The sequence below is a fragment of the Myotis yumanensis genome, unplaced genomic scaffold, assembly GCF_028538775.1.
Source record: "Myotis yumanensis isolate MYYU_CA2020_CCGP unplaced genomic scaffold, mMyoYum1.0.hap1 SCAF_12, whole genome shotgun sequence".
Classification (NCBI taxonomy): Eukaryota; Metazoa; Chordata; class Mammalia; order Chiroptera; family Vespertilionidae; genus Myotis; species Myotis yumanensis.
In genome coordinates, this window is record NW_027223763.1 from 24,115,431 (window position 1) to 24,133,338 (window position 17,908).

The window sequence follows — 17,908 nt, forward strand, 5'->3', positions numbered from 1 at the left end:
CGTAACCACTTCCAGCTGGTCATCCGGACCCAACAAACCCTGGCTGACCTGACCACTTCCGGGTGATCCCGAGGCCCTGGTTCACCTCCTAACCACTTCAGGCTGGTCCCCTAGGCACTCCCCCTACCTTTCCAGACACTGCGCCACCCGGGTCACCTGACCAGTGAGCCACACTGGCTGGGCTACCTGGCTCCTCACGCAGAGTGGTGGGGCTTCCTCATCACAGGAAGTTGGGTTAAAGGCCTAACACCCACAGCCCACAAACACCTGCTGCTCACAGAATGCCCTCCACTCCATGGGGAGGGTGGCAAGCCGGGGGCGGCCAGCCCTTCTTTAAGGCAGCCATGGGGGTCCATGGACCTCGGGCCTCCCTATCCTCCTGACCAGATGGGCATCTCACACTGTAGTGGCCTTCGACCCAGACAGCCTTGTCTGTGGGCTATGTTCTCTCTATTTGAACGTTGATGGGGACTTGTAACTGCTACAAGCAATACAATGTGCCAGAGATTTGTGCAATATGACCTCCAAATCTAATCTAATAAAAGAGAAACATGCAAATTGACTGCACCTCCCCTACACCCCAAGCCACACCCACCAGCCAATCAGAGCGACCATATGCAAATTAACCCAACCAAGATGGCGGCCGGCAGCCACGGAGCTGGAGCAAGCAGGAGGCTTGGTTGCCCTGGCAATGGAGGAAGCCAAGCTTCCCACCTGCCCTGACTGGCTGTGGCCTCTGCTCAAGGCAACAAAGTTTCAATTATAGAAGACAAATAAATCCCAGATACCTGCTTCCAGCCAGCCTCCACTGGGAGCTTGGGTGGTTGGGGGCCTTGGCCAGCCTGCAAAAGCCATCAGCCCCTCACCCAGGATGGCTACACCCTCATGGGGTGAGGGTCCCCACTGGGGGGCTTGGCCAGCCTGCAAACAGCCATCAGTCCCTCACCCAGACTGGCCAGGCACCCCAGCAGGACCCCCCACCCTGAAGGGGCTGTGGCCAGCCTGCAAACAGCCATCAGCCCCTCACCCAAGCTGGCCACACCCTCATGGGGTGAGGGTCCCCACTGGGGGGGGGGGGGTTGGCCAGCCTGCAAACAGCCATCAGCTTTATCCATTTTGAGTTTATTTTTGTGTATGGTGTAAGTTGGTGGTCTAGTTTCATTTTCTTGCATGTATCCGTCTAATTTTCCCAACACCATTTATTGAAGAGACTGTCTTGACTCCATTGTATGTTCTTGCCTCCTTTGTCAAATATTAATTGAGCATATTGGTTAGGGCCAATTTCTGGGCTCTCATTCTATTCTATTCTATTCTATTCTATTCTATTGATCTATATGTCTGTTCTTGTGCCAATACCAGGCAGTTTTGAGAGCAGTGGCTTTGTAATACAGCTTGATATCTGGTATTGAGATCCCACCTACTTTGTTCTTTCTCAGGATTGCTGCAGCTATTCGGGGTCGTTTTTTATTCCAGATGAATTTTTGGAGAGTTCATTCTAGGCCTGTGAAATATGCCATTGGTATTTTAATGGGAAGTGCGTTGAATTTATAGATTGCTTTGGGTAGTATGGACATTTTAATTATGTTGATTCTACCAATCCAAGAACATGGTATGTTCTTCCATCTGTTTATGTCTTCCTCTATCTCTTTTTTCAGCGTCCTATAGTTTTCTGAGTAGAGGTCTTTTACTTCCTTAGTTAAGTTTATTCTTAGGTAGCTTAATTTTTTTGGTGCGATGGTAAATGGGATTGTTTTTTTAGTCTCTCTTTCTGGAAGTTCACTATTGGTGTATAAAAATGCCATAGATTTCTTGGCATTAATTTTGTATCCTGCTACATTGCCGAATTCATTTATTAAGTCTAATAGTTTTTTGATGGAGTCTTTAGGGTTTTTTATGTATAATATCCTGTCATCTGCAAATAAGGACAGTTTTACTTCTTCTTTTCCAATTTGGATGCCTTTTATTTCTTCTTCTTGTCTAATTGCAATGGCTAATACTTCCAGGATTATATCGAACAGGAGTGGTGAGAGTGGGCATCCCTGTCTTGCTCCTGTTCTTAGGGGAAATGGTGTTAGCTTTTGTCCATTGAGTATGATGTTGGCTGTGGGTTTGTCATATATGGCTTTTATTATGTTGAGGTATGATCCTTCTATTCCTACCTTGCTGAGAGTTTTTATCAAAAATGGGTGTTGGATTTTGTCAAATGCTTTTTCTGCATCAATTGATAGACTATGTGGTTTTTTTTCTTTCAATTTGTTTATGTGATGTATCACATTTATTGATTTGAGGATATTGTACCATCCTTGCATCTCTGGGATAAATCCTACTTGGTCATGGTGTATGATCTTTCTGATGTACTGCTGGATTGGATTTGCTAAGATTTTGTTGAGGATTTTGGCATCTATGTTCATGAGGGATATTGGCCTGTAATTCTCTTTCATTGTGTTGTCTTTACCTGGTTTTGGTATTAGGGTGATGCTGGCTTCATAGAATGAGCTTGGAAGTGTTCCTTCCTCTTGGATTTTTTGTAGTAGTCTGAGGAGGGTAGGTTTTAGTTCTTTCTTGAATGTTTGGTAAAACTCCCCTGTGAAGCCATATGGTCCTGGTCTTTTGTTTGCTGGAAGCTTTTTGATGACTGCTTCAATTTCTTCCATAGTTATTGGCCTGTTGAGATTTTTAGATTCTTCCTGATTGAGTTTTGGAATGTTGTAGTTTTCTAGGAATATGTCCATTTCCTCCAGATTGTCTAATTTGGTGGAGTAGAGTTGTCCATAGTATTGTTTAACCATCATTTGTATTTCTGTGGGGTCTGTTGTTATTTCGCCTCTATCATTTCTGATATTGTTTATTTGGGCCCTCTCTCTTTGCTTCTTGGTGAGCCTGGCTAGAGGTTCATCAATCTTGTTTATCCTTTCAAAGAACCAGCTCTTGGTTTCACTGATTTTATGTATTGTTTTTTTTTTTTGGTCTCTATGTCATTTATTTCTGCAATAATCTTTATTATCTTCTTCCTTCTGTGCACTCTGGGCTTTTCTTGTTGCTCTCTTTCTAATTCTTTGAGTTGTAGAGTTAGATGATTTATTATCATTTTTTCTTGTTTTTTGAGATAGGCCTGTAGAGCTATAAACTTCCCTCTCAGGATTGCTTTCATTGTGTCCCATAGGTTTTGGATTGTTGTGTTTTCATTGTCATTAGTTTCCAGGATGTTTTTAATTTCTTCTTTGATCTCATTGGTAACCCAATCAATATTTAATAACATGCTATTCAGCTTCCAAGTGTTTGAGTATTTTGGGTTGTTTTTATTGTAGTTTATTTCTAATATTATGCCATCGTGGTCTGAGAAGATGCTTGGTATGATTTCAATCTTCTTGAATTTGGGGAGACTTTGTTTATGACCCAATATGTGATCTATTTTTGAATCTGTCCCATGAGCCCTTGAGAAGAATGTACATTCCGCGGCTTTGGGGTGAAGTGTTCTGAAGATGTCAATTAAGTCCATCTGATCTAGTGAGTCATTTAGGATTGCTGTTTCTTTGCTGATTGTTTGTCTAGCGGATTTATCCAGTGATGTTAGTGGTGTATTAAAGTCCGCTACTATGATTGTATTGTTCTCGATCTCTCCTTTGATATCTTCCAGGAGTTTTTTTTATGTATTTGTGTGCTCCTGCATTGGGTGCATTGATACAGGGGGTCCGCGGGGGTGAGGCCGAACGGAGTCCTAACGAAGCATGCCTGACTCCGGGGACGGTTCAGTGACGCAGATCCAACTTTATTGTGTGAGTGCAGCAGTATATATAACATTCCAGACCAATCAGAAGTTTACAACATCCATAGGGCAACCAATAGTAGGAAAGATCAGGGTACTATGTAGGGGCTCTAGGGGGTCTTCTCAGGCAGGCGATGCCACTTCCTGGTGTGCCGAGGAAGCTTGTATAGGCGGAGTGTGCTCACGCCATTGCATCTGCTGCAGCACTGAGATAAATCTCCTGAGCTCTTCCCACATCTCCCCCTTCTTTTCTTATTAGTGCCTGCTGGACGTGTATAATCATGGCTTGCTGAGCACTTAGCTTATTGAACATGTTGTATAAACAGCAAAATAATACTATTCCTACGACGAATCCTACTATCATGACTCCCCAAATGAAGAGGTTGGCTGAGTTTAACCAGGAGGTTAGACAGCTGAGGGCATCACTTAAGAAACTAAACTCAACGGGTTTCACTCGGGTATTACTGCATGAGGTGCTAGGTATATCCACCCTTGTCCCGGGGCAGTCCCATTATCTAGAGTCCACTTAAGGAGGTTAGGGCTACTGCTATCAGCCCATACCGTCCGTTCTATGGCAATGAGACCAGTTCCGCTCCATCACAGGGTAAGTCCACAGAGCAGTCAGACACTTGGACAGCGGGGAATTGTAGGCTGTTGGCGCTGACAGGCATGAGCACCCCTGGATGAGGTACGGCTGCCCATACATGTTGTGCTCGCGCCTGAGAGTTCACTGTTATGATGGCACACATTAATAGGAATAATGTCCCTTCTGACGGATTGCCTTCTGGTGCCATGCGCGCAGCTTGATCCTGTAGGTTCTTGATGTCTCCCCAGGTAATGTTGTGGGCTCATCGGTGTCTTGGTCGTCTCCGCCGCTGGGGCTGGTTGTCCTCTATGGTCAGGTCCTCCATTTCCTCTACCGGGGGTAATGGTGGTGGTGGTGGTCTACAGCTCATCGCTGTTGGTGCAGGGTTTGATGTTACGGGCAGGAATCCATGCGGGGTTTTTCTCACCTTCTGGAAATACACAAGCAAACCCTCTCCCTTGGGTTAAGAGTGGATCGGGGCCCTTCCAAGTCCTGGTTAGTGGATCTCTCCACCGGACCAAGGGGAGAGGTGTTGGTACGTCCCTGAGACCTCCCCAATGTTTGAAAATGGGAGGAAGACCGTCGGGGGCAAAATGAAAATAATTGAGAATTAATAAGGCCTGTTGTAATAGTTGTTGGGGCGTGCCTGTATTTCCCCCTTCTTTTTCTTTTTGAATCTGGGTTTTTAGTTCTTTGTTCTGTCCATAAGGCATTGGGTTGGAGCCCCCAGGGGTTGACCTCTTGTGGCTAGAGGGGGCCTAAAGGCAATAGGGGGCCGCATGTTTTGCATGCCCGTATGAGATGCTTGCAGCCAGAGAGGGTTAAATGAGGAAATAGCTTGTGCAAGCTAACTGCCTCTATCTCTGGATTGTTTTTCCTCTTGTCTTCATGGCTGGAGCATTCCTGATAATTCCTCTCTGTTGCAGGAATCCATATGGCCTTGGAGTTGTTTTCTGAAAATATATAAACGTATTCTCGACCAAAGGTTAATAAAGGAAATCTTACTTGGGGTCCTTTTTATATTTGCCCAAATGATTTTCCTTTGGCTTATTTTGACACCATGTGTGTTTTCCTGGGTGTCTCCCTGTTAGCATTATAAATGAAAAAATTTTTCTAGATGTAATTTAGTTACAGGATATTTTTCCTTACATGGTATTTTTCCATTATCCCCCCTTTTTTGATTTAATTATGAGGAGGCTTTTGGAAAATTTTTGTAATGCAGTCTAGATAACTTTAAATTTTAATTTTTTGCACAAAAATATGACTGTTTTAGGTTCATTGTATGTTAAGCAATTTTTCCATGAAATGAAAATTTTGGTTAATACTTCTTGAGCCAATTTTAATTTGAAAACCTGACTGCTATTTTACTGTCAAATTTAATACTTTAAAAACAATCTTAGTTTACACTGTAAATGTTAATGGAAAGGATTATTTTGCATCCTTGAGAAAGCCCTGAGCATTCCTGGTGTTAGGCTGGTTGTAGATATAGGGTAGTTATTGTCAGCCAAGTCTCTGTTGTCTGGGTACTGATCTCAGCTGGGCCAAGTCTCTTTCTGTTACCTGGGTACCGATCTGAGCTGGACGTGGGAAGCGCAGCAGCCATGGGGGCAGGAGACCTCCCTCAGAAGGGGCGAGTGTTCAAGCCCCTGCATAGTTGGGGGGGGGGGGGGGTGAGGATCTGTGCTCCACCTCTGTTGACCCCCAAGTTCTCTTCTGCTGGCCCCTCTGCAACTGTGCCTGTCTTAGGTTGTTCCTCCTCAAGGAATCTTACCCGTCTTTGACTAACCAGCCATCCTTCGGGGCCAAGCAGGGTGATGTGAGGTACAGTTCTGTCTCCTTGGTAGCCTATGCCCCTGTGGCCTCCATGCCCAGCAACTGCCTTTGGATCCCCTCGCCTGCTGGCGGGGCCCTGGCATTGATCATAGGGAACCCAGGTTCCTTAGGGCCCAGCTTATGCCATTGGGCAAGAGACAGATCCATGGTACCAGCTTTTCATGATCCCAGTTTGAACGAAGAGCTCAGATAACAGCTGTGGGCAATTGGAAGAGGGACCCCCTTGGCAAAAAGGGCAAGAGAGGTCAATATAGAATGCTTAAGTGCCTTCCCAGGGGGCCTTCCACACAGTGGAAGGGATTAAATCCTTTCATGTCCTTAATTAAATTACTGCCAAACATTCAAAGAATTAGTTTGTAAGCTTGTTTGGGATAAATGTACAATAATGACATTGTAGAACAATATCATGTAAGGATACTATACAGAGAACCATAAGGGCTCCAGTCTATAAAGAAAAAAATTATTAAGTTTGCTGGTGGTAGGATAATTACTATAACAGTCTTGCCAATTAACTTCTTCCTCAGTGGTATTCCATACTTAAGACCATTTACGTAAAGGCTTAGTGGGGGGGGGGGGGGGGGGAGTTGCCTTAGCACACTTATATTTTCTGCACCTTTCCCTAGAACAAGTAGAGATAATACATGTACTTGAGCCGTTTCTTCCCCGTTCTTTGGGGTCCAGGCTGGCCAAAAACCTCTCTTTAATTTTACACACAAGGGAGCAGTGGCTTGATTTAGAGTCATACAAAAGGGAAGCTGGGTGGCAACAGCTGTGCAATAATACCTTGTCCATATGCTTCCTTGCCCCACCTGTGGTCCTCCTGGAAGAATCAGCCCATGTAAGGGTTCTTACCCATGAAGGGTCAGGTGCATAAGTCTGAAATACTTCCACATTTGCCCTAGGTAATATTATACCATACAGATGATTACTGCTAGCATGGCAAGAAAGACGTTCTCTGTACAGTCTTCTTTACCATGCCCCATGTGATCTCCAGGCTGTTTGTTGTCTGGCTCATCCTCCTTCTGCTGGGTTAAACTTGGAGAACTTTAATTTAAAAAAAAATCTTTTTTCTTTTACACTAAGTAACCTACAGGGTTACTTTCTGGATGTTGACTGATAGTACCACAAGGCCATGTATTTCAAGTCAAAGTCATTAAACATTTATGGTGACTGTACTTTCAGATTTGGTATTTTAACAGCAAATTATTAGATTATCCTATAAATATTAGTGGAAGATATTTCAAAATTTTTAAATTTCTCTTTTTTATTAAATTTAAAATAATATTTTTAAACAGCATTCCCTTTCGGCTTATTTGCATATACAGAGGGATCATGGGAAGCCTTCAGTAACTTTTTTAGAAGAATTTTACTTTACTAGGATTCAATTGCTTACAAAGATACTGGCTTCTTATAGTAGATATGTTTATTAATAAAGTTAGTAAATTTAGTAAAGTTTTATGTCTGATTCACGAGGTGCAAGCGCTGCCTCACCTCCAGCCTAATTTAAAATGCAGTGGCGAGGAGCTTTTGTTATTTTAAATTACATCTTAAAATTCTACTGCTGTATTTTAAGAAATATCAAACAAAATAACTTGTTTTTTCCTTTCTTAGAGGCAAAAACTTAAAATATATTTATTAATTTATATTTGATAAAGCTTTCCATGTGATTTCAAGTATATTAAATTGGCTTTATTAAAAATCCTTTAAGAAGAGAGAATAAACTTTTGAAAACATTTCAGGGCCCGTGAAATGTCCCAAAGTCATTCCTTGGTTATAGTTTTGAAATCCAACTTGGAAGACCATCAAATATATATGTATATATATGATTTAAAGATTATATACCTTTTATAATTATTAAGAGATATCAATTAAATTAAAACTGACAAGATTTTCTTTCTATATTTTAGACATTTAGTTACCACAATTATAATTTTTCCCAATTTAATTTAACTAGAACATTAAACTTTTAGTTGGCAAGTTAAACATTCAGCATTTCTTTAGATTAATAAAAGTAGGTGCTTCCTTTCTCGGTAATCCTAAGTATATTGTATTAGTCTAATTTAGTATTGGAAGGGTTAAAGAGAAGAAAACTGGACAGAGATAAGTTTGTCTGCCAGCAGCTAGGGTCCTCGCATACCTTAGATAAGCAAAAATCAACAAAGAACTCTCTCTCCCTGCTCTCCATGGCAACCTCCATGGCAATGGCCCCCCCCCCCCTTTTTTTTTTTTTTTTTTTTTTTTTTTTTTTTTTTTTTTTTTACTTGGGGGCCGATGGGCAGTTAAACTTTTTGTTCGCTCTGCTAGGGGAGCGAGGGAGTGACTCCGGCAGGAAGCCTCCTGGTGAGACTTCCCTGCTTTCACCTCGCTAGAGGTTTTTTCTCTCTCAGTTTCAGCCTTCCTTGAGCTTTGAGAAACTTCTTTTGTCTTATAGAAAACAACCCAGGAATCTGTGGGGGCAGAGGGCTCTGGAGGGGAATAGGGAGGTAAAGGGTCTTCTGTTCCCCAGCCCGCACTGCCGGTGGCAGAGAGCCAGGGGTTAAATGCTATTAGGATAGCCCAGAGCTTTTGTAGCTCCCTTTCTGTTACCTTTACTCGCCTGCTCTGTAAGGACGCATGGAGCGTCCGAAAGTTTCCCATAGTTACAGAGGGGCACTCACCCGACCTTAGGCTTGCCTGCCGACTTTCTTTTTGATCCGGGAATCCCTGTTCGTGGCGCCAGCTGATACAGGGGGTCCGCGGGGGTGAGGCCGAACGGAGTCCTAACGAAGCATGCCTGACTCCGGGGACGGTTCAGTGACGCAGATCCAACTTTATTGTGTGAGTGCAGCAGTATATATAACATTCCAGACCAATCAGAAGTTTACAACATCCATAGGGCAACCAATAGTAGGAAAGATCAGGGTACTATGTAGGGGCTCTAGGGGGTCTTCTCAGGCGGGCGATGCCACTTCCTGGTGTGCCGAGGAAGCTTGTATAGGCGGAGTGTGCTCACGCCATTGCATCTGCTGCAGCACTGAGATAAATCTCCTGAGCTCTTCCCACAGTGCATATATGTTTATCAGGGTTATATCTTCTTGTTGTATTGATCCCTTTAGTATTATGAAGTGGCTTTCCTTATCTCTTGTCGTGGCCTTCACTTTGAGGTCTATTTTGTCCAATATAAGTATTGCTTGCTACCCCAGCTTTTTTTCATTTCCATTTGCCTGAAAGATATTTTTCCATCCCTTCACTTTCAGTCTGTGTGAGTCCCTTCTTCTGAGGTGGGTCTCTTGTAGACAGAAAATATATGGGTCATGTTTTTTTATCCATTCAGCCATTCGATGTCTTTTGGTTGGAGCATTTAGTCCATTTACGTTTAAAGTTATTATTGAAAGGTACTTGTTTGTAGCCATTTCTTTTTGTGTGTGGCTGTTTTCTTTCTGAGCTTTTTATTTATTCTTTTTACACCAGTCCCTTTAGCATTTCTTGCATTGCTGGCTTGGTGGTGATAAACTCCCTTAGACTTTTTTTGTCTGTGAAGCTTCTTATTTCCCCTTCAATTTTGAATGATAGCCTTGCTGGATAGAGTATTCTTGGATTCAGTCCTTTGCTTTGCATCACTTTGTAAATTTCTGTCCATTCTTTTCGGGCCTGATGTGTTTCTGTTGAGAAATAATTTGATAATCTAATGGGAGATCCCTTGTATGTAACTTTCCGTCTCTCTCTTGCAGCCTTTAAGATTCTATCTTTGTCCTGAACATTTGCCATGGTAATAATGATGTGTCTTGGTGTGGGTCTTTTTGGGTTCACCTTGTTTGGGACTCTCTGTGCTTGTGTGATTTTTTTCTTCCCCACCTCTGGGAAGTTTTCTGATATTATTTCTTCAAATAGGTTTTCTAACCCTTGTTCCTCTTTCTGTTGTTCTGGCACCCTTATTATTTGTATGTTGTTTCGTTTCATGTTGTCCCGTAGCTCCCTTAGGCTCTCCTCCTGTCTTTTAGTTTTTTTCTCCAATTGCTGTTCAGTTTGGGTGTGTTTTGCTTCTCTGTCTTCTAATTTGCTAATTCGGTCCTCTGCTTCTCCTAGTCTACTATTGAAACTTTCAATGGTGTTTTTTATTGCAGCTATATCACTCTTCATTTCTTCTTGGTTCTTACATAATTTATTGATTTTTTTCATCTGTTTCTTCTTGCTTCTTGCATAAGTTGCTGATTTTTTCCTCCATCCGGTTTATGCACTCTAGGATCCTTAATCTGAATTCTTTTTCTGTCATGTTGCATGCCTCTGTATCACTTAGTTGCTTTTATGGTGAGTCCTATTTTTCTTTCCTTTGGGGGTTTCTTTGTCTACCATGTTTGATCAGACAGCCATATCTAGATGTTGAGTCGCTCAGTGGCTGCTCCATGGGTGGCAGTGGCTCCTCGGGCTGTGGTTGCTTCTCGGGCGGTTGTGGTAGCAGCTGCTCCTCAGTTGGTAACAGCTCCTCGGGTGGGTGCTGTTCACAGTTGTGGTGGCTCCTCTTCCAGGTTTTCTTTTATCAATGCCTCTGATTCTAGCTCATATTTTCCCAGGTCCCTATTTTATTTTTATTTTACTCTAATTGTTTGTCTGTAAACAGGTTCAAATCCTTTGAGAAATGAAAATTTGAAAAAAGGAAGAAAGGAGAGAAAGGGAGAAAGAAAGCAAAAAAGAAAAAGAAAAGGAAGGTAGGAAGATAAGAAAGGAACACCCCAAATTTTCCTCATAATTGAGCAGAGTAAGAAATGGCTGATCAAATAAACATTATAGTTTCTTTACTACAAACATAGAGACAAAATCATAAAGTTTTGTTTTCCCTTAAAAGGAACCAATAATAGGAACTGTGAAAGAGCAGGAGGTCAGATTTACAAGGGCAGGGAGAGCTTAGAGACAGAAAGTAAACACACCACAGTATATTTTGTGTTTATGTGCCTGTAGCCCAGGTAGGCAGGGGGGAAGAAAATCAGCACTGGTTGTCCTGTAAGCCCTTCCTCATGCACCTTTGGGTTCCAACAAACACCCTGTGAAATTGGCCCCACGGGTATTATCTCCACTGAGGAATTAAAGCTCAACTGTCTTAAAACCACACAACTAAGATTTAACACACTGTTATATAATGGATAAGACAGGAGACTGTGGTGCTGGACCCAGCTTGAATTTCCAGTTCTACTATTAATTATTTATGAGACTTTGACGTGTCACTTAACCTGTTTCCTCCTATTTAAAGGAGAAAAATAGGCGCTCTCTGCGCAGTCTCCTCGCCCTCCTCAAAATGTTCAGCAGACCTTGTACCGTCTCCAGAAATCTAACTTGGCTGGACCTCACACAAGCCTGGTCTGGATTTTTCCCTTGGAATTTTCTCCAATGCAAAGCCTCCTCTTTCACTGCAGGGCAGTCGCCAATGTTCCAGCTGACAGCCACCCCAGCCAGTGCCCTTTCTGACGAGCCCGTGCACATCCGAGCGACAGGCCTGCCTCCGTTGCAGCTGGTGACCCTCGCGGCATCTCTGAAGGATGAGAAGGGACACCTGTACCGGTCCAAAGCCTTCTACAGGGCTGACGAGGCCGGTGAGCTGGACCTGAAGCAGGCTCCTGCAGTTGGAGGCGACTATGTGGGGGTCCAGCCCATGGGCCTCTTCTGGTCTATGAAGCCTGACAGGCCTTTTGGGAGGCTGCTGAAGAGGGATGTGAACAGCCCCTTTTTGGTCACTCTGGACTTATATGACTCAGTGTGCTCCCACGATTCAGCCACGGCTCAGCCCCGGGCCAGCCAGGTGGTGCAGCGCTGGTTCCGCAGCCCCGGGACGCAGCGGGTGCCCATCCGAGAAGGCCGCGTGCGGGGAGCCCTTTTTCTCCCTCCAGGTGAGACTGGTCTTCGGTGGTGGAGAAAACAGTGTTGATGGAAATAAAGACAAAATCAAAGGGCATCAAAGTATCGGAGAACTAGTATGCCCCGCGGTCTATTAAAACGAACTTGCCCTTGTGTGTTTGTGTGTGAAGGTGGAATTCATTTTGCACTGCCTGTGCTCTCCACTTGACCCTCTTCTGCCTCTTTCTAATCGCATTCTCTCCTCTCTTTGCTGTTCTCAGGGGAAGGCCCTTTCCCAGGAATCGTGGATTTGTTTGGGGGCATAGGGGGTCTAGTTGAATTCCGAGCCAGTCTGCTGGCTGCCCATGGCTTTGCAGTCCTGGCATTAGCATACTTTGCCTATGAAGACCTGCCCAAGCTACTGAGGGAGGTGGACCTGGAATATTTTGAGGAAGCTGCCAACTTGCTACTAGCTCATCCCAAGGTATTTAAAATTTTTTCATTTTACCTTGTAACCTTATAGCAAAAGACAAAAAAAAAAAAAATTATAGATGTCTGTTCTAATAATTTTACCAGTCTGTTTAAACCTGGGCATAGTACAACAGTTTACAGTTAAAATGGGAATGCTATTATCTACCTTGTAGGATTGATGCTCATATCTGCCTTAGGGGACTGTGGGATTGATTGGAGATCAGCTTAGTGCTTACTACAGACCCAGTGAAGAAAAAGACAAGAAAAAAAGGGTGGATATTATGATTATTTTCAATGGGCAGAAAGCCAAGACTTCTTGCATTTAAAGTGCTTCCTTTTTATTTTAGACAGGTGCTTCAATTTTTTATCAGGTGATTCTGATGACAGAAGGGTGTTGGGAATACAATTGTGAACAAAATCATTTACCAGGTGGCTCTGTCTTTGCTGATGTCTATCCAGAATGCTGGTCCTTTCCTCCCTTGTCGCTCAGACCCTTTGCTCCCCTCTGATCCCTCAGCCTACAACAGAAGGAAGGACCCACTCCTCTGACCTACTGCTTTTCCTGTTGGGCTGGTTCCTGAAATTCACCTGTCGGTAGAATTCAAATCTTTCCTCCTTAGGATTAGCCTTTGGGTTAATGGACATCAAAACCTCTGTAGCTGTAAAATGCTACTTAAATAGGAGCCACACTAACATAATAGTTGAAAGAACCCAGGAAACCTCTTTTCCTACCTGGAGAGAAGACCTTGATTCTTCAGAAAGCTCACCTGCCCCTGCTTTTAGGATGTAGATTGTTGATGGTACATTAGATCCTTCAGGCTTTTATAGAACTCTGCCTTTGATAAAGAGTGTTTATTTCTATTGTTTCCCTTGAGCCTCAATAACAATCCTGCAGGTAGGTAATACTATCACCACCCCCCATTCCCTAGACAATAGGCTTAGAGACAGGAGGTGGGTAGTGTTCACAGTTGTAAAAGCTGGTGACCCCGAGCGCCAGGACTCCCTCCTCACTTGTGCTAATGCCCGTCATACTAGCTAGTGGCCTGTGGCCCGGCTTCTCAGTGGATGGCCTGCCATGGGTTCCCTTCATTTTGTGTTTCAGATCCGAGGGCCAGGCATCGGAGTGCTTTCCGTGAGCAAAGGTGCAGAGATCGGGCTGGCCATGGCCTGCTTCCTGAAGCAGGTGGTTGCCACTGTCTGCATCAATGGGCCTACTGCCCTCTACGACTTTCCTTTCAGGTACAGGGGTCTGGTTATGTCACCCATTCCCTCGTTTCTGGAGTGTATGCAGGTGCACGTCTCAGGGGCTGTGAGCCTCCTCCACTACAAGGGGGACCCCCAGGAGAAGCTGAATCAGCGGAGCGTGTTTCCTATTGAAAAGGCCCAGGGTCAGATCCTCTTCATTATAGGAGAGGATGACCAATCGATGAATAGCAAAGAATATGCTAAGCAGGCCCTGGAGCAGCTGAAGAGCCATGGGAGAAGCAATGGAAGGATGCTGCTCTACCCAGGGGCAGGCCACCTTCTAGAGCCGCCCTATGCACCCCTGTGCTATGCATCCCGTATTTACCCCGTTTCTGCTCCCCTTAATAACCCCATTGCCGTTTCCTATAATTTTTCCATTTCTCAACTCCTGCTCTGGGGAGGGGACCCTGCTGCGCATGCTGCAGCCCAGGAGCACTCCTGGGGAGAGATCCAGAAATTCTTCAGGCAACACCTCACTCCAACCAGAAGCCAGCTCTGAGCAAGCGCTGAGGCTGAGATGGAGGAGGATAAGGCAGGGATGTGGTGAGGAGAGGGGCCCTTCTAATTTCTCTATATTCACAAACATCTTGAATGAACTGCAAGAAAACTGGACGAAATCAAAGGACCAGGGCATGGGTGCCTCTGAAGTATTTATGACAAATTTGTATGTACTTTGAATTTTTATAAATTGAATATTAGTGTATATGCACCAGGAATTGTTGCCATTTCAATGCAAAGAGAATCTTTTGTACCCCTGTTAGGGATGTCTTGGGTCCAGGTATTGCCAACACCTGAACTCTCCTATCAAAGTTAGCACCTCTGAAAATGGTCAATTTGATGTTATGTGTTTCATGATGAGATGTAAGGTAGAGTGCCCAGAACTACCTCTAACAACACTGTTGAATTTGAACTTAATCAAGCCTTTAGATCAAATGTCTTATTAACGTGGTGGCTAGAGAACAAATTAAATGGCACTTACAAAAAGACAGTCAAACAAATCCAGATTGTGGGTCATCCATGACATAGTGTCTTTACAAGTTGATTACCAACTGACCTGGTTTCTTCACAACTTTGTTGCATGAAAAATTTGCAATGGAGCGATCAGAGTGTCATCTGAACTCTTCATATAGAATTTGATGTTAACAATTATTTTCCCTCAGTGCTCTGGTCTTTTTATTTTGGCAAGTGTAATGCTTGCTATAGATTTCCAGTTGATACTTTAATTTTTTTTTTAGAATAGGATGCTTCTTTTTATTCCTAAAATATATTTCTTATTACAATTTCAATCAGGAATGGGATTGAATTTAATCAAGTGCCTTTGTTGTTTATTTACATGCTATCTCCTTTTCCTCTTAGTTTGACTCACCAAATACTTGTCTATTTTAGTGATCTTTTCTAAGAATAGCTTTTGGTTTGGTTATCAGTCAAATCTGATTCATCAATTTCTGTTTCTTTAAAATAAATGTATCCCCAATGAGAAGTCTGATTGTTACTCCTTTGGTGTTTTTTTTTTCCCCTTCTTTCTTTGAAAGCTTTTTACAATTTTCTGTTTGTTCTTAGTGTTCTGAGAGTCCATCAAAATGTGACCAGGAATGGGTCTATTATTTCTGTTTTATTTTGCTTGATAGTCTACGGGCCAAAAATTATCACATGTTCATGCCTAAAACAATCACAGGCATGGGAAATGAGACCACCATAACATCTTAGACAATCAAGATTTACTACCCATGGGTATGGAGATGAGCCAAGCATCCATTGAAGAACATGTCCATTTGGTGGACAGTGAACAAAAATGAGATCCATTACTAACAAGGGTGATTGCATTGCCCAACAGCTTGGTTTGCCTGCCTGCTTTTCCTTAGTAATCTTCTTATCCAATGAAAGCTGGAGGCAGTGTTCTTCTGGTGAAACCACATTTCAAGTGTTTTCCATAACCTATGGACAAAGATGACTCCTGACTGTCTTGTCCAGACATTTTGATTCTCCAAGCTATTCCCTCCTTCCATGTATCCTTTGCCTGACTGCAGGTTTAAATTAATATGTGGAAGACTTGTTATTTTCCTATTTAAGTGCATATGTGAGTCCCAGTGATTTTCACCCTATCAGATTCCCTTTCCATGGTGGTTAGACAAAAGACAACAGTTTATTTAATACACAAATAATTCTCGACCTGTCAGCCCTAAACAGTCTCTGGATTTTCTTTATCTCTAAGGCTTGCCACTCTATTGTTTCATTGTCATGTTTTAACCATGTCTGGGTATTTTTCTCTAATTTTCGTATGTGCTCTTCACAGATTTCTGTTGCTTCTGGTAGAAAGTGTTATTGGTTTTGAAATCTGTGCTGCATATATTCTTGGTAGCCTAACCTTCCTCCTTTCTAGTAGTCTCCAATTGGGTCCCTGTGCTTGGAGAATTCTAGACTTAACTCTAGCCCCCACAGGTGAGTGCTAATTGGTGTGGACCAATCATATTGGTCTTTTCTCTTTATCCAGTGATTAGTGTAGGCTTGGACATGTGACATCATTCTGGCCAATGAGATGTCAGAGACATCTGAAGATAATGGAGATTGAAAGAGACATTTGGGAATTTGGGGTGAAGTTTTCCTTGTCTTAGAAAACAAAGATATGGGAGATTTTCCCTTTGGATGTTGTTTTGTCTTAAGACTGAGGATATACTGGGGCCATGAGAGCAGCCAGACTGAGGACAAAACCAATACACAAGGTCTGAGCCAAAGGAGTTGCAGAGAGTGGAACGAGGGCTCTAATTATGTTGTTTTCATAGCTGTTTAACCTTTGGATTTTTTGTTATTGGATTCAATAAATTTCCCTATTTGTTTAAGCTACTGACTGTGGGCTTGTCTGTTATTTGTACTGAAGACTATCAGGATCGTGGACACTCTCCCTTGATCTGGACTGAGGCGGTATAGTAGGATAAATTGCACAGCCAAAATTTAAAAAGAAAATTGAGTGAGAGGAATTAAAAATCAATAACCATTTTGAATTTATTATACTTTTAAAATTTTGTAAGTCACATAATATGCATAACCTGAGGATTATGTATTGTAGTGAGAGGTGACTGTGTTACATTTTCTTTGTGATGATGGGATAGTGAGAAGTGAAATCTATGGTGAGTAGAGTCACCTTCTGAGTGGAGATGAGCTGACAATAAGCCACCTATTTTACAGAAACGGAGACACAAAAATGCTTATTGAGTGTTTACTGTATACTAAAAACTCTGCTAAAGGCTTTTCACAGTTAGTTACCTGATTTAATTCTCACATTAACTTCTTGTGTACCTTCCCCATTCAATGCTCTCACTTCAACAGTGAGCACCTGGTGAGGCTGGGCGTTCAACTTGCACTGTAATTCAGCCAGTCACAAGATAAGATTCTGGGTTTGATTTTTAGCAATCTTGGCCCCCTGTGACTAGAGGAGATAAGGATATTCTTCAGAGCACACATAGAGGCTTTCAGATCATTTACGGGCACATAAGCTTGGAATTAAAATCCCCGAGTTCATCCATTTCTTCTTCACTTTGTCCAGTGACATTAAGATCAACTAGGTGATCTTACATTCGTTAGTTTACCAACCAGTCAGTACCCAAATCTGCATTCGTTGAGGTTCTCCAAAGAAACAACAGCAACAGAATGTATACTGAGAAATACATTTACTGTAGAAGCTGAAGAGCTGCAATTGGCAAGCTGGAACCGAGGAAAGCTGATGTAAGTCTAGCCTGAAGGCCTAAAAACCAGGAGAGCCATTATGTAAATTCCCGTCTGAAAGCTGGCAGGCTCAAGGTCCAAGAGCCAATGCTTCATCTGAGCGTGAAGGCAGGAAAAGACCAATGTTCTCGCTCCAACAGCCAGGCAGGGGGCATTCCTTCTTACTTGAAGGAAGGCCAGCCTTTTCATCCTACTCAGCTTTCAACTCATTGGATGGACTTTACTCTGTCTACTGATTCAAAACGTTAATCTCATCCAAAACACCCTCACAGACATACGCAGAATAATGTTTGACCAAATGTGTGGGCACCGGGTAGTTCAGTTAGCCTGATATAAAATGAACCATCACAGCATAGGGAGACACTAAAATATTTCCATTTTAGTGCTGTGTTAATTAAGCTGTGGAGAGCTTACTTTACCTAAACTCACATAAGTAGAGATAAGTTAACAATAGGATTGAATTTACAGTCTTTTCCCAAGAC

At 42.9% G+C, this 17,908-nt stretch overlaps 1 protein-coding gene and 1 long non-coding RNA gene across 5 annotated transcripts; one reads left to right on the forward strand and one right to left on the reverse strand.

Moving 5' to 3' along the window:
• Positions 1-3,748: 3,748 nt before the first annotated feature.
• LOC139020957 (uncharacterized) lies at positions 3,749-9,237 on the reverse strand. Its single transcript, XR_011473389.1, has 2 exons — positions 8,843-9,237; positions 3,749-4,782 (listed from the first exon to the last, which is right to left on the reverse strand). It is a non-coding gene; the product is annotated as an uncharacterized lncRNA (long non-coding RNA).
• LOC139020956 (acyl-coenzyme A amino acid N-acyltransferase 2-like) lies at positions 8,458-16,547 on the forward strand. 4 transcript variants are annotated; one of them, XM_070431052.1, is made up of 5 exons: positions 8,458-9,002; positions 10,783-10,870; positions 11,573-12,043; positions 12,272-12,474; positions 13,564-16,547. In XM_070431052.1, exons 3-5 carry the CDS (start codon positions 11,584-11,586, stop codon positions 14,203-14,205), a joined length of 1,305 nt encoding a protein of 434 aa, XP_070287153.1. In that variant the 5' UTR covers positions 8,458-9,002; positions 10,783-10,870; positions 11,573-11,583; the 3' UTR covers positions 14,206-16,547. The 4 variants fall into 4 exon arrangements, with proteins under 4 accessions (XP_070287153.1, XP_070287156.1, XP_070287155.1 ...); XM_070431054.1 differs by having other exon boundaries at positions 8,491-8,525; XM_070431055.1 differs by lacking the exon at positions 10,783-10,870.
• Positions 16,548-17,908: the final 1,361 nt, after the last annotated feature.